The 17,242-nt window shown below is 41.3% G+C and overlaps 1 protein-coding gene across 2 annotated transcripts in view; it reads right to left on the bottom strand.

Moving 5' to 3' along the window:
* The window catches only part of cnga4 (cyclic nucleotide gated channel subunit alpha 4), a 34,498-nt gene that overhangs the window by 9,714 nt on the left and 7,542 nt on the right, over nucleotides 1-17,242 (bottom strand). For both annotated transcript variants that reach the window (XM_062966934.1, XM_062966935.1), the window contains exons 2-3: nucleotides 13,038-13,187; nucleotides 5,640-5,746 (exon numbers count right to left, since the gene is read on the bottom strand). In XM_062966934.1, coding sequence (XP_062823004.1) covers nucleotides 5,640-5,746; nucleotides 13,038-13,187 — 257 coding nt within the window. The remainder of the gene's footprint in view (nucleotides 1-5,639; nucleotides 5,747-13,037; nucleotides 13,188-17,242) is intronic.

Here is a 17,242-nt window from a genome sequence, read left to right as displayed (position 1 = left end):
TTCCATCACTGGAAGCTTTGGTGCTCTAACCCTTTTTATTTTAAAGAAGGAATTCTAAGCAAGCAGCAACTGGAATGCATACTTTTTGGCCCAAAGTACGAAAAGCGAACTTTTTGCGCATTACATTCAGCAGCAAATACTTCTTTTGGTTTCAGTGTATTGAAAACTGAATCCTAGAATTGTTGTGCATTTCCCGGGCTGTATGGCTATGTTCCAGAAGCATTCTCTCCTGACGTTTCACCCACATCTATGGCAGGCATCCTCAGAGGTTGCGAGGTACCTCACAACCTCTGAGGATGCCTGCCATAGATGTGGGAGAAACGTCAGGAGATAATGCTTCTGGAACACGGCCATATAGCCCGGAAAACATACAACAACCCTGTGATTCCGGCCATGAAAGTCTTCAACAACACACTGAATCCTAAAATGCTAGAGTTGGAAGAGACCTCGTGCCCATCAAGTCCAACCTCCTGATAAGAAACAGGAAAATTGCATTCAAAGCACTCCCAACAGATGGCCATTCGGCCTCTGCTTGAGGTGTGCACTGAGATGTGCACTGGATTCAATGGCGCATTGATTCGAGTAAATACAGTATTCTCAGATAGGGGTAATCATCATCATCATCATTGTAATGAAGTATGAATTTTGGTTTACAGATGTTATGTTTAATTGTGTGTATATGTTTTAAAAGGGTAAGTATTAGAGTTACCAGTGCGTGGGGGATGGTAGCCAGCTCAGCATTCTGAGGCAGGTTGCCAAAGAAACGTAGCTGCTTCTGTAGAAATGTAACTATTTTGAAGCTAGCAAGAAAGGGGCGGAGCTAGCTGGATGAAAAAGGAGGGAATGTTTTGAAAAAAGTTCAGTCTGTAATCGGAGGAATTACAGGGAAAGACTGGTTCTGAGGTGGTTAGAACCAGGGAAGTTCAAATCTCTGTGCTCTGATGAGGCACAGGGAAGATTGATTCTAGGTTGATGGGATCAAGGAGACTCAATTGTTCATTTTGAGTCGGTTTTAAATAAGTTTGGTGACTTATTTAATGTAGTCTGTGTCCTGGAAAGGCACAGAGAATCTGTGATAGTATATCACAGGGGTGACTGTGGTTTGAAGTCACTGGATAGTCCAAGTTTCAGGTTTGAGAACTAATCCCAGCTGGACTCATAGAGATCCATTGAAGTAATAGTTTAAAAGGAGCAGAGGAAGAAGTTTTAACTACTTTAAGTAAAAGAAGTGATACTTTAGAGCAGGGGTCCCCAAACTTTTAAAGCAGAGGGCCGGTCCACAATCGTTCAGACTGCTGAGGGGCCAAATTATCATTTGAAAAAAAATTCGAACATATTCCTGTCTTATTTGGAGTGCAACAACAACAACAATGAAAGAACAATACAATATTTAAAAATGAAAACAATTGTAACCAACATAAGCCTATCAGGATTTCAATGGAAAGTGTGGGCCTGCTACTGGCCAATGAGATAGTCAAGTGAATTAGGATTGTTATTGTTGTTGTTTTTGTGTGCCTTCAAGTCATTTCAGACTTTAGGCGAGCCTAAGTCTAAAATTAATTAATTAATTATTCACTACATTTATTTACTACATTTATATCCCGCCCTTCTCACCCGAGGGGACTCAGGGCGGCTTACAAAAATTGGCAAAATTTAATGCCCAAAATGCAATCATAAAAACAAAACAATATAAACAGATCCATTAATAACATTTTTAAAACACATTATAAAAACCTTAAAAACGTATATATAATTAATTCCATTCGTCCGAGATCCTCGTGCTTCATCCTTAAATCTGGCCATGTCAACTTTGTCATTTACTCATCAAAAGCTAATGATATTATATTATTAGCATAGCACAATATTAGCATTCTATATTACAATATTGAACTATACCACTATAATGTAGTATTATATGTAACATATAACATATAATTAATATTATTATATGGTATTATTATTAGAATTATATTGTATAACATTATAATATTTTTATCAATATTATATGTATATACAATATATGGAGATGAGTACCACACCCCAGTCAGACATGACTGGACTTAACGTCAGCGGAAACCTTTACCTTTACCTTTACAATATACTATTAAAACTGATATAAAATATGTTGTCGAAGGCTTTCATGGCCGGGATCACAGGGTTGTTGTATGTCTTTCGGGCTGTGTGGCCATGTTCCAGAAGCATTCTCTCCTGACGTTTCGCCCACATCTATGGCAGGCATCCTCAGAGGTTGTGAGGTATGGAGAAAACTAAGCAAAGAGGTTAATATATATCTGTGGAAAGTCTAGGGTGAGAGAGGTCAGTGTGAATGTGTGTAGTTAATCACTTTAATTAGCATTGAAAAGCTTATGTGCTGTCTTCTTCCTGCCTCTGGGGCATCCTTTGTTTAGAGTCGTTAACTGCCCTTGGTTGATTCAGTATTGTTTTCAGAGAAATCAGCCATAGCAGAACATTTGATGAACCAGCCTGGACACAGAATACTATTTGAGAACACAAAAATGCTGGACCATTCTAACAACTATCATGTCAGACTACACAGAGAAGCCATTGAAATCCACAAGCATGTGGACAACTTCAACAGAAAGGAAGAAACCATGAAAATGAACAAAATCTGGCTACCAGTATTACAAAACTAAAAAATCAGAACAGTAAATAAAAAAGCAATACTCTGAAAACAGAGGATTTCCAGACATGAATCAACCAAGGGCAGTTAACGACTCTAAACAAAGGATGCCCCAGAGGCAGGAAGAAGACAGCAGATAAGCTTTTCAATGCTAATTAAAGTGATTAACTACACAACATTCACACTGACCTCTCTCACCCTAGACTTTCCACAGATATATATTAACCTCTTTGCTTAGTTTTCTCCATACCTCACAACCTCTGAGGAGGCCTGCCATAGATGTGGGCGAAACGTCAGGAGAGAATGCTTCTGGAACATGGCCACACAGCCCGAAAGACATACAACAACTCTGCAGATAAGCTTTTCAATGCTAATTAAAGTGATTAATTACACAACATTCACACTGACCTCTCTCACCCTAGACTTTCCACAGATATATATTAACCTCTTTGCTTAGTTTTCTCCATACCTCACAACCTCTGAGGATGCCTGCCATAGATGTGGGCGAAACGTCAGGAGAGAATGCTTCTGGAACATGGCCACACAGCCCGAAAGACATACAACAACTCTGCAGATAAGCTTTTCAATGCTAATTAAAGTGATTAACTACACAACATTCACACTGACCTCTCTCACCCTAGACTTTCCACAGATATATATTAACCTCTTTGCTTAGTTTTCTCCATACCTCACAACCTCTGAGGATGCCTGCCATAGATGTGGGCGAAACGTCAGGAGAGAATGCTTCTGGAACATGGCCACACAGCCCGAAAGACATACAACAACCCTGATATAAAATATTATATTGTAAAACTGAGGGCGGGGGCCAGGTCAATGACCTTGGAGGGCCGCATCCGGCCCCCGGGCCTTAGTTTGGGGACCCCTGCTTTAGAGAGTTGATTCATCTCATTCTAGTATTGTAACTGTTAATAAGAATACTTCTAAGTGAAACAGGCTTGTGCCTGAATAAACTTGTTATTGTTTATTGTTATTGTTCTTTCAATATCCAAGCCTCTGTTGCATATATTCTAAACCAAGTTATGCTACCATCTAAAGTAAATAAGAAGGGGGGAAAAAGTAAAAGGTCTCCTCCCTGAGTCTTTGGTGGTCGCGCACTGCTGAAATTGGAGGCACCTCCTTGCCAATTGGTGGTTGCCATGTTACAAACTGGTGGCAGTGGTGGAATAAAAAGATTCCCCCTGCCCGAAAGAGCCTTAGACGTTCATAGTCCCTTTACAATCATGATGATCATCAGAAGCAAGCCAATCCTAGCAGAGGTGGCTTGCCTATGACACTATGTAACACAGGAAATAACACTTTCAAACCAGGAACAGAAAATGTTTCATATTGTGATACACGTAGTTATTGTTATTGAGGGAGGAGGCTGCTGGGAAGAGATCATTAGAAAGATCATTAAGGAAGTGGTCTGCGAACACTTGGAAACAAATGCGGTCATGGCTAATAGTCAACACGGATTTACCAAAAACAAGTCATGCCAGACTCATCTGATCTCTTTTTTCGATAGAGTTACGAGTTGGGTCGATACAGGGAATGCCGTGGATGTAGCCTACCTGGATTTCAGTAAGGCCTTCGACAAAGTCCCCCACGACCTTCTGGCAAACAAACTAGTAAAATGTGGGCTAGACAAAACTACGGTTAGGTGGATCTGTCATTGGCTAAGCGAACGAACCCAAAGGGTGCTCACCAATGCGTCGTCTTCATCATGGAAAGAAGTGACAAGTGGAGTGCCACAAGCAGGGCTCCGTCCTGGGCCCGGTTCTGTTCAACATCTTTATTAACGACTTAGACGAAGGGTTAGAAGGCACGATCATCAAGTTTGCAGACGACACCAAACTGGGAGGGAGAGCCAACACTCCAGAAGACAGGAGCAGAATTCAAAACGATCTTGACAGACGAGAGAGATGATGGGCCGAAACTCACAAAATGAAGTTCAACAGGGACAAATGCAAGATACTTCACTTCGGCAGAAAAAATGGAAATCAAAGATACAGAATGGGGGACGAGGCCTGGCTTGACAGCAGTGTGTGCGAAAAAGACCTTGGAGTCCTCGTGGGGAGGAAGGTGAACATGAGCCAACAATGTGATGCGGCAGCTAAAAAAGCCAATGTGATTTTGGCCTGCATCAAGAGGGGAATAGCGTCTAGATCCAGGGAAGTCCTGCTCCCCCTTATTCTCTTCTGCCTTGGTCAGACCACACCTGGAATCACACTGTGTCCAATTTTGGGCACCACAGTTGAAGGGAGATGTTGACAAGCTGGAAAGCGTCCAGAGGAGGGCGACTAAAATGATTAAGGGTCTGGAGAACAAGCCCTATGAGGAGCGGCTTAAAGAGCTGGGCATGTTTAGCCTGCAGAAGAGAAGGCTGAGAGGAGACATGAGAGCCATGGACAAATACGTGAAGGGAAGTCACAGGGAGGAGGGAGCAAGCTTGTTTTCTGCTGCCCTGCAGACTAGGACACAAGGGAACAATGGCTTCAAACTACAGGAAAGGAAGGAGATTCCACCTGAACATCAGGAAGAACTGCCTCACTGTGAGAAAGGCTGTTCGGCGGTGGAACTCTCTCCCCGGGGCCGTGGTGGAGGCTCCTTCCTTGGAGGCTTTTAAGCAGAGGCTGGATGGCCATCTGTCGGGGGTGCTTTGAATGCAATTTCCTGCTTCTTAGCAGGGGCTCGGACTAGATGGCCCATGTGGTCTCTTCCAACTCTAGGATTCTATGATTCTATGATTCTATGAAGAGAACCCCATCAGTGGTCACTCTGCCCTTCTTGCCCAGTTTGGTCCTCCTGACCAGGCTCCTGAAGGTGTGCTGCTGCTGCCCCCCAGTGGGGAGCCGTGGTATTGCAGCCCACCTTGAAGAGCCGCAGGTGGCTCCCAGGTGAGGCCTTGCGTGAAGCAACCCTTTGGGAGGGGGGCAAGGGAGGAGAGAAAGGACTCGGTGGCCCTCAACCGTTTCATGGAGGAAAGGGGGTCACTGACCGGTGCGGAAGTGCACCCCGATGTCCACCAGGTAGAGCAGGTCACTGAGGTAGTCCAAGGTCAGCCACAGGAAGAGGTAGTTCTTCTGCAGATCGGAGAAGCAGGACCTGAGGAAGAGGAAGAGGAAATAAATACACCTAAACCAGGCATGGGCAAACTTGGACCCTCCAGGTGTTTTGGACTTCAACTCCCACAATTCCTAACAGCCGGTACCAACACTGGTACCCAAAGGGTTATGAATCAGTGTTTGGTCAACTTTAGATTCAGTTTCGTTATTTAAGGTGCTGATTCAGAAAATTGGCTTGCAGACCACACCAGCTCTAGTTTCTGATACAGAACATATGCCATCCAGTGGTCACCATCTGCTTGTCCACAGAAAACCATATTTAAAAATCTAGAAAACCATATTTGATAATAAAATTACTGTATATACTCGAGTATAAGCCTAGTTTTTCAGCCCTTTTTTATAGGACTAAAAAAGCCCCGCCTCGGCTTATACTCGGGTGAGGGTCCTGGTTGCCTTATATTTGGGTCAGCTTATACTCGAGAATATAGGGTACAGTTATTATTTTTCTCTATTATTATTGGTATTATTACATTTATTATTTTTCTCTAATTATTGTTGCTACTATTACATTTATTTTACTCTATTTTTATTATTATTAATAATATATTTATTATTTCACTCTGATCTTATTATTATTATTGCATTTATTATTTTACTCTATTATTACATGTATTATTTCCCTGTATTTATTATTATTATTATTATTATTATTATTATTATTATTATTATTATTATTATTATTATTACTAGTTTTTCAGCCCTTTTTTTAAGATTGAAATAGCCCCCCTCGGCTTATACTCGAGTGAGGGTCCTGGTTGGCTTATATTTGGGTAAGCTTATACTCAAGAATATATGGTACAGTTATTATTTTTCTTTATTATTATTGGTATTATTACGTTTATTAATTTTCTCTAATTATTGTTGCTACTATTACATTTATTTTACTCTATTATTATTATTACATTTATTATTTCACTCTGATCTTATTATTATTATTATTATTATTATTGCATTCATTATTTTACTCTATTATTACATGTATTATTTTCCTGTATTTATTTTTATTATTATTATTATTATTATTATTATTATTATTATTATTATTATTATTATTATTAGTTTTTCAGCCCTTTTTTAAAGATTGAAATAGCCCCCCTCGGCTTATACTCGAGTGAGGGTCCTGGTTGGCTTATATTTGGGTCAGCTTATACTCGAGAATATATGGTACAGTTATTATTTTTCTCTATTATTATTGGTATTATTACATTTATTATTTTTCTCTAATTATTGTTGCTACTATTACATTTATTTTACTCTATTTTTATTATTATTAATAATACATTTATTATTTCACTCGGATATTATTATTATTATTACAGTAGAGTCTCACTTATCCAAGCCTCGCTTATCCAAGCCTCTGGATTATCCAAGCCATTTTTGTAGTCAATGTTTTCAATATATCGTGATATTTTGGTGCTAAATTCATAAATGCCGTAATTACAACATAACATTACTGCGTATTGAACTACTTTTTCTGTCCAATTTGTTTTATAACATGATGTTTTGGTGCTTAATTTGTAAAATCATAACCTAATTTGATGTTTAATAGGCTTTTCCTTCATCTCTCCTTATTATCCAAGATATTTGCTAATCCAAGCTTCTGCTGGCCCGTTTAGCTTGGATAAGTGAGACTCTACTGTAATAAAATTACTGTATATACTCGAGTATAAGCCTAGTTTTTCAGCCCTTTTTTTAAGATTGAAAAAGGCCCCCTCGGCTTATACTCGGGTGAGGGTCCTGGTTGGCTTATATTCGGGTCAGCTTATACTCGAGAATATATGGTACAGTTATTATTTTTCTCTATTATTATTGGTATTATTACATTTATTATTTTTCTCTAATTATTGTTGCTACTATTACATTTATTTTACTCTATTTTTATTATTATTAATAATACATTTATTATTTCACTCGGATATTATTATTATTATTACAGTAGAGCAGGGGTCCCCAAACTTTTTAAACAGGGGGCCAGTTCACTATCCTTCGGACCGCTGGAGGGCCGGATTATAGTTGGCCACCGAGCAATAATAATAATAATAATAATAATAATAATAAACAACCACTGGCAGAAACCAGTGCAGGTGGTCCCGGTGGTGATGGGCACACTGGGTGCCTTGCCAAAAGATCTCAGCTGGCATTTGGAAACAATAGACATTGACAAAATTACGATCTGCCAACTGCAAAAGGCCACCCTACTGGGATCTGCACGCATCATCCGAAAATACATCACACAGTCCTAGACACTTGGGAAGTGTTCGACTTGTGATTTTGTGAAACGAAATCCAGCATATCTATCTTGTTTGCTGTGTCATACAACAACAACAACAATAATTATTAATAATAATAATAATAAAAAGAGGGTTGGAAGAGACCCTTTGGGCCATTGAGTCCAACCCCCTTCTGCCTCTGTGCACCAAAAGCACAAGCAAAGCCACCCAGCCTCAATGTTAATAATAATAATAATTAATAATAAAGAGGGTTGGAAGAGACCCCTTGGGCCATTTAGTCCAATCCCCTTCTGCTTCTGTGCACCAAAAGCACAAGCAAAGCACCCCTGACAGATGGCCACCCAGCCTCAATGTTAATAATAATAATAATAATAATAATAATAATAATAATAATAATAATAATAATAATAATAATAAATACATCACATAGTCCTAGACACTTGGGAAGTGTTCGACTTGTGATTTTGTGATATGAAATCCAGCGTATCTATCTTGTTTGCTGTGTCATACAATGTTGTTGTGTCAATAATAATAATAATAATAATAATAATAAGGGTTGTAAGAGAAGAAGAGATCCCTTGGGTCATTTAGTCCAACCCCCTTCTGCCCTTGTGCCGTGGGGGCCGGATAAATAGCTTTGATGGGCCGCATCCGGCCCCCGGGCCTTAGTTTGGGGACCCCTGCAGTAGAGTCTCACTTATCCAAGCCTCGCTTATCCAAGCCTCTGGATTATCCAAGCCATTTTTGTAGTCAATGTTTTCAATATATCGTGATATTTTGGTGCTAAATTCATAAATGCCGTAATTACAACATAACATTACTGCGTATTGAACTACTTTTTCTGTCCAATTTGTTTTATAACATGATGTTTTGGTGCTTAATTTGTAAAATCATAACCTAATTTGATGTTTAATAGGCTTTTCCTTCATCCCTCCTTATTATCCAAGATATTTGCTAATCCAAGCTTCTGCTGGCCCGTTTAGCTTGGATAAGTGAGACTCTACTGTAATAAAATTACTGTATATACTCGAGTATAAGCCTAGTTTTTCAGCCCTTTTTTAAAGACTGAAAAAGCCCCCCTCGGCTTATACTCGAGTGAGGGTCCTGGTTGGCTTATATTTGGGTCAGCTTATACTCGAGAATATAGGGTACAGTTATTATTTTTATCTATTATTGGTATTATTACGTTTATTATTTTTCTCTATTATTATTGTTGCTACTATTACATTTATTTTACTCTATTTTTATTATTATTATTAATACATTTATTATTTCACTCTGATATTATTATTATTATTATTATTATTATTATTATTATTGCATTCATTATTTTACTCTATTATTACATGTACAGTAGAGTCTCACTTATAAGGAAAAGCCTATTAAACATCAAATTAGGTTATGATTTTACAAATTAAGCACCAAAACATCATGTTATACAACAAATTTGACAGAAAAAGTAGTTCAATATGCAGTAATGTTATATTGTAATTACTGTATTTACGAATTTAGCACCAAAATATCACGATATATTGAAAACATTGACTACAAAAATGGCTTGGATTATCCAGAAGCTTGGATAAGCGAGGCTTGGATAAGTGAGACTCTACTGTATTATTTTCCTGTATTTATTACTATTATTATTATTATTATTACATGGATTATTTTACTAAAAGGATACATAAGCACATTTACATTGAAGAAGATGAGAATAATGATTTGATCAGAGTTGGACAGTCTTATCTTAAATTTGAGCTTTATGTAAATATTCAAAAACATTTAACCTACTGATGCCTCAATTAATGTAATTTTGTTGGTATCTTTTTTATTTCTGAAATTTCCCACCCTCGGCTTATACTGGAGTCAATGTTTTCCCAGTTTTTTTGTGGTAAAATTAGGTGCCTCGGCTTGTATTTGGGTCGGCTTATACTCGAGTATATACGGTAATTAAATAAATAATGAGGAAGGAGATTCGTGGACCAGATTTTCATCCTTACGGCCCACTACTGGGCGGCAGCCCACTGGTTGGGAACCACTGCTGTATTTGAAAGGATTTTGGACACTCGGCTTGTCAGGGGATGATGGGTAGCAGAGTGGATTCCAAAAATCATCATTCTGGTCTCACCACCCCCTTCTTCCGCAGGCTGACTTCTCTTACGGAGAAACAGCACTGGCCAACAGAATACCAGCAGTCGGAGGTTCAGTTGTAAATCCAACGGTTATAAATCTTTATTTACATAGCTATATACAAATAGAATCAATTGCCATAAGTCCCAGACACATGGCAGTGTCTCTTCGGCAACGGAGCCATTCAGTTCTCAGTCCATCCTCCAAGAAAGCTCAAGCCGAACTCCACAGATAAGATAAGACACACATTCCTCTGTCCAGAGGAAGTCCCAACCCTCAAAGGCAGGAAATCAATCCTGATAGGTCATAACAATCACAACAGGCTGTCAGTCAAAACTAGCCTGCTGTTAACTATTTCATTACTGAAAATACACACTCTAGCTCATCAGCAGTAAACACTTGATTTACATTTCATACAAATACAACCATACTCCAACACGGCTATCTTGGAAAAAACTTTTCGAACTTTAGATTCTCTCTTTTGAATTTGCTTATTTTTTATGTACTTGTCTTTAAATAAACTTTTACTTGCTGGGTTATCTGGACAGAATGTGGTTTGTGGTGAATAATATTAATAATGAGTAGTTTGTGTTTGTTAAGCAATTTCCCCAGTTTGATTGATTGCTCTGTAAACTCTTGTATGTTATTAACCTAATAGCTGTGGGTCCATGGACTGTAATAAAATTATGTTATGTTTAATAATGATGAATCTTTATTTGTATACCACCACCATCTCTCCGAAGTGACTTGGGGCAGCTCAAAGAAGCACTCCAAGTGCTTCATATAAACAGCAATACACAAGTATAAATACAATGACATAAGTATAAACAACAGCGCATATAAAATCCCACTAACGTCTTCAGACATTATCGCGGTAAACAAGGACAAACTTTTTCATCTTTTTTTATAACGGCAGCCAGGATTTTACTGGCAAAATATTGGAAACTGGAAGAAACTCCACCAACCATACTTGAGATGGTGGTGGGATTGAGAGGAGGGCCTCCCCAGCAGATCTCAATGCTTGGTTCATAGAAGGTGTCACACCTTAGGTTAGCTTCACCTTGCTGAACACACCAGGCTGTACACAGGTTGAAGTCTTTTGTAGTTTATTAGGAAATAGAAAATAAATAGTTCTTAAAAAGCAAAAGTAAAGATCCCAAAGATAGTTGCAAAACCAAGGCTATAAATAATAATCCAAGAAAACATTAGGCATAAAACAAGGTTCCATGAATGCTTGACAAAGTCCCATAACTTGAATACACAAGGCTGCAAGGTAATCCTAGAAAGCAAGAGCTACCGTGTTTCCCCGAAAATAAGACAGTGTCTTATATTATTTTTTGCTCCCAAAGATGCTCTAGGTTTTATTTTCAGGGGATGTCTTATTTTTCCATGAAGAAGAATTCACATTTATTGTTGAACAAAAAAATGAACATTTATTCTATACTGTACAGTAGTTGTCATCACAAACCAACATAACCAAACCAGACAAACTGTGACTCCTGTCAAGAGTTTCTTGTTACTACTGTATAAATATAAATAATATAACATTTTAATATATTATTACCATTATTTCCATGTACAACTGGTATGTACATTTACCGATCCTGCAAGTTCTGGTGTTTTGTTTGGCGGGAGCCGGGCATGCTTCCAAACAAAAACTTTGCTAGGTCTTACTTTCAGGGGAGGCCTTATATTTAGCAATTCAGCAAAACCTCTGCTAGGTCTTATTTTTTGGGGATGTCTTATTTTCAGGGAAACAGGGTAGCTTCTACACTCCAAAACGAGACGTTGCTTTTGATAAAGATTTCTCTCTCAGCACACCCTTTAATATTCTCTGAAATGCATGAATGCATTTCTTTGGCCTCTGACCTCTCTCGTTTGCTATTCTCACACTCCTGAGAACCCGGAATTCCAAACGGCCAGCTCAATCCAGAGATGCCGTTTTGTCAAGGCCAGACAGCTCATTAGCAGCAGCCTCTGTCTACATATTATCTAACTGGGAGCTGTCCTCCCTTTGCACCTGGCTAGCTTCGGTATCATCTCCAGTATCATCTCCACCTTTCCCTGCCGTGGGAATGCCTCCCTGCTCCTCATCTCTCACAGCAGGGACACTCTGAACCTGAATCCCACAATCTGTCAGGGTATTGTGAATTGTGTGAAATGTTAAAATCAATCTAGGCTGTTAGAAATGCCTTCTGTGTTAGTTTCGGCAAGGCATTTCAGTAGTTATGGAGTTAATAAGAACCTGCTTTGATTGACGTATCACAGGACCAATGGGGTCAAGTTTGTTTGACCGGGACTTCCTTCTTGGTCTGTGGAATGCAGGGGAGTGTCGTCTGTTAGTGTGTGTTCGGCGTGAGCTTTCGTTGGAGATGGACTATGAATGCTATGCTCTGTAGCCGAGGTGACACACCCATGTGTCCGGGATTTATTGTGAATAACTGCAACTGTAAATAGTTATGTAAATAAAGTTAAACAACAGTTGGTTTTCAACAACTAACCCTTCGCCTGCTGGACTGTTTGTTGACCAGTGCTGATACTCCGCATGGGAAAACAGCCTGGAGAAGGAGGTGAGATCGGGATGATGATTTTTGGAACCCACTCTGCACGGCAACCAGGGTCTCACCCCAACGTCGCCACCCCTGACACAATCGCCATCAGAATCATCTTGAACTTCAATCCCATCATCTTGAACATCAGGAACCTGAATCCCACAATCCCCATGAGAGTCACTCTGAAACTCCAGATGAGTCACAACAGAAGGAGATGTGGTCTCGAAGATAGGTTGGACCTGAAACATATAGGGCTTTATAGCTAATCACCTGCATGGTTAAAAGGTGTTCCTGGCTCTAGTGCAACAAACCACATGGAACCCATTTGGATCTGGACACCCCCCCCCCCCAATGTTATTACCTGCAGATTAGGAAGATCCAGTTGTAGGCGATGGGGACCATCATCACAAGGAGCCACTGGTAATAGCCGTCTCCGGAGGGGTCCAGGACCCAGTTCTTCTTCCCTTTGGGCCCAAAGCTGGGAGAAGGAAGGGGGCTCTGGGGTGACGCTCTGCAGGAGAGACAGGCAAAGAGGGACTTGAAGCAATGACCTCAATGTTACGGGTTTGTAGAAAAACAAACTGCGTGCAGTCCTGTCCAGACTTATCCAGTCCTTTGTTGTATCCACAATGAGCAAAAGAAAAACAAGCCACGAAAATGGAAGAGAAAATAGAAATTTACTCTTAAGTAGCAGAGTCAAAAATCATAATAAAACTTCCAGCAACAAAAACTCACATAGTCTCTTGCATTAAATTCATGCAACTTCATAGTAGGCTCTCAGCAAGTATTCAGTAAGTCCCCAAAAGACATTGCAAACATTTCCCAGATATACCCCATTCAGGGAGTGGCTGAAGCCTGTTAGCCCTGATTGTTCCAATTACTCAACCATGAGTTGTAATTGACCAGGTGTTTTTCTCTTAACACACACTTACACAAGTAGTGATCCCACAGAAACTTAGTCACATACATGCATATACAGTAATACTCAAAACTCAGAAGCCTGTTTCCCAAACATAGATTCCGGGGTGAGGAAATGATACAACAGACCTTGTTTGCAAATAAAGAGATCTGCTGGTGATCAAGTGGATGAAAAGCAGCATACTGAGTGAGATCTCACATAGGGTTCTTATAGTTTTGCAGACACAATTCACTTTACAGCAACATCCTTCTTCTCACGCCCCCCTCTCCCTTTCGTCTTGTTTCACCCTGCACATGGAACCATTTGGTCAGATGCTTATCAAAACAGCCAATCCCTCTGCAATGCCAGGAATACAACTTAATGGTGTCACATTAGAAAACGAGAATTTCCACTCCCTTGGCAGCCACCTCTCCACAAAAGACAACATTGACACTGAAATACAACACCGCCTGAGCTCTGCGAGTGCAGCATTTTTCCATATGAAGCGGAGAGTGTTTGATGACCAGGACATCCGTAGAGACACCAAGGTGCTTGTTTACAAAGCCATTCCCCTCCCAACCCTGCTCTACACCTGCGAAACGTGGACGGTCTACAGATGACACTGAAATACAACACCGCCTGAGCTCTGCGAGTGCAGCATTTTTCCATATGAAGCGGAGAGTGTTTGATGACCGGGACATCCGTAGAGAGACCAAGGTGCTTGTTTACAAAGCCATTCCCCTCCCAACCCTGCTCTACGCCTGCGAAACGTGGACGGTCTACAGATGACACTGAAATACAACACCGCCTGAGCTCTGCGAGTGCAGCATTTTTCCATATGAAGCGGAGAGTGTTTGATGACCGGGACATCCGTAGAGAGACCAAGGTGCTTGTTTACAAAGCCATTCCCCTCCCAACCCTGCTCTACGCCTGCGAAACGTGGACGGTCTACAGATGACACTGAAATACAACACCGCCTGAGCTCTGCGAGTGCAGCATTTTTCCATATGAAGCGGAGAGTGTTTGATGACCGGGACATCCGTAGAGACACCAAGGTGCTTGTTTACAAAGCCATTCCCCTCCCAACCCTGCTCTACGCCTGCGAAACGTGGACGGTCTACAGATGACACTGAAATACAACACCGCCTGAGCTCTGCGAGTGCAGCATTTTTCCATATGAAGCGGAGAGTGTTTGATGACCGGGACATCCGTAGAGACACCAAGGTGCTTGTTTACAAAGCCATTCCCCTCCCAACCCTGCTCTACGCCTGCGAAACGTGGACGGTCTACAGATGACACTGAAATACAACACCGCCTGAGCTCTGCGAGTGCAGCATTTTTCCATATGAAGCGGAGAGTGTTTGATGACCGGGACATCCGTAGAGAGACCAAGGTGCTTGTTTACAAAGCCATTCCCCTCCCAACCCTGCTCTACGCCTGCGAAACGTGGACTGTGTACAGACATCACACCAAACTCCTGGAGCGTTTCCATCAGCATTGCCTCAGGAAAATCCTGCCAATCTCTTGGGAAGACAGGCGGACAAATGTCAGCGTGCTTGAGGAAGCAAAGACCATCAGCATTGAAGCCATGCTCCTACGCCATCAACTCCGCTGGACTGAAGGCCACGTTGTCCAAATGCCCAAAGATCACCGTCTCCCAAAGCAGCTACTCTACTCCGAACTCAAGAATGGGAAACGTAATGTTGTTGTCGACCGCGTTTTAGGGGATCGGGCCCTTAAGGAGAGACCCGATCCGGTCCTGAGAGAACGGACCTTGGCAGAGCCAAAAGGAGAATTACGAGCCGCAATACAACCTGAAGCCGAAATGAAGAAGGTCCGCCAAAGTTGAAGGAAAATCCGCCAGGGAGTCTTTATTGAGCAATTCAGCTGAAGAGGACCCTAGTAGCGATCATTCGGTCTACTAGGGTACCATACAATCAAAATAAAGCCATATTTATACAAAATTTCAGTCTGACAACCCTTTGAATTTCCCGCCCTGCTTCCCCGCCCATCTGATCGTTGATAGGCTAGAAGGTTGAACGAGGCGGGCTTTCGTTTCCCGCCTTGCTCCGTTGGCCCAATAGGAAGCTGCCTTACGTCTCCACTCGGGCCAATCAGGAGGGAGAAGGCGGGAGTTAGCAAAACAATGAGGTGACGGGGACAGGAACCAGAGGATTAAATCCTGCTAGACCGATTTCTAAAGGGTGCTTATTTTATTAATGGCAGCAATCAAGGGTGTCCGGGTTTCTGTCACGTATACAGATTTTAGATATGCCTTGGGGTGTCAGAGGTGGAAGCAAAGATGGGTGGTGATGAGCCATATTGACAGGCTCTGCAGGGCGCCTTCCTGAGGTGTCCTGGATTTTCCTTTGGGTGAGATATGACAATGTTTGCCTTGGGGCGAATCACCTTTAGGTCAACACTCCGAATTCGGCGACTCAAGCCCTATATTGTCCATGCAATTTGAATTTGATTGGGTTTAGCGGTGGCAGATTATCCTTTTGTTTTTGGGAAAGGAAGCCTGGGTCATAGGAAATGGGATAAGTTCTGGGGTTCAGGTTGAGTTCAAAATATTTCCTATTTGATTTCATGACTTGACAATTATATGAAATAAAATGAAAAATAAAATAAAGTTGGAATATAAACCATGCTGGGAAAAATACATATTTTCCGGGGATCCCAAAGAGTACAAATACATATAGGCAGATAGATAGATTTCATGGAAATAAGGGAGAATTCATAAAAGTGAGTTACATTGCATAAAAGGCAATCATGAATGGTATAAACAATTGAAAATATTTGATAAGAACGAAGTTCATAACATCTGGAGAACCCAGCATGGAAATTCATAAAAGTGGAGTTTTAGCAGCGTGATTTTACAATTCATGAAGTTGTTATCTCTTGCCTCAGAGTGCAGGGATAATCCACAGTAAACTCCAGTAAAAAGTCTCAATCACCTTCTACTATAAATATATGGAATATAGAACATAAAGTCTTGATTTTTGAACTATCTTTTACAAAGTCCTGGGGGGGGGGGGAGCCCTGGCCCTTGAGCGCTCTGATTGGAGGTCAGCTGTGACCAGCAGTGCTGTGGAGTTCAAAGAGGCACAAATGGAGGGCTTAAGGGAGAAACGTGCCAAGAGGAAGGCCTGTCAAGCCAACCCTGACCGGGACCGCCTTCCGTCTGGATATAGTAATAATATAATAATGCCTCCTTGGCCCTTTTTCCCTCACGAAAAGCTTACCTGGGGGCTTTGGGACCCTCCCCGTCCCCCCCACGGCTGCTCTTCCTGGTCCGGATGAGCGCTGCCTTCCCTTCGTCCAGGCCATTCATCTTGCTGCTTATTGCCACGGCTTCAGGCCCTCTCTCATATCCCCCCCCCTTCTTCATGTACCTGTCGCCAGGTGTGTCGCCCCAGCAACAGAGTCCCTTGTGTTCCCTGGTGCACACCTGAGCCACAGGCGCATCCCTAAAGGGCCCAATCAGGGATAATGATGAAGGCCCCAAGGCATCCTTCCGACCCCAAGGGCCATCTAGTCCCACCCTCAGCATCCAATCACCCCTGACAGATGGCCATCCAGCCTCTGTTTTGCAACCCTAAAGGCCTCACTTGATGCAAGCAAGCTTTGCATCTTTGCATCCACGTTGACGTCTATGCAATAACTGC

The sequence above is a fragment of the Anolis carolinensis genome, unplaced genomic scaffold, assembly GCF_035594765.1.
Source record: "Anolis carolinensis isolate JA03-04 unplaced genomic scaffold, rAnoCar3.1.pri scaffold_46, whole genome shotgun sequence".
In the NCBI taxonomy this organism is placed as follows: Eukaryota; Metazoa; Chordata; class Lepidosauria; order Squamata; family Dactyloidae; genus Anolis; species Anolis carolinensis.
Note: the sequence above shows the minus strand (reverse complement) of the source record. Positions and strands in the feature narration are given on the sequence as shown.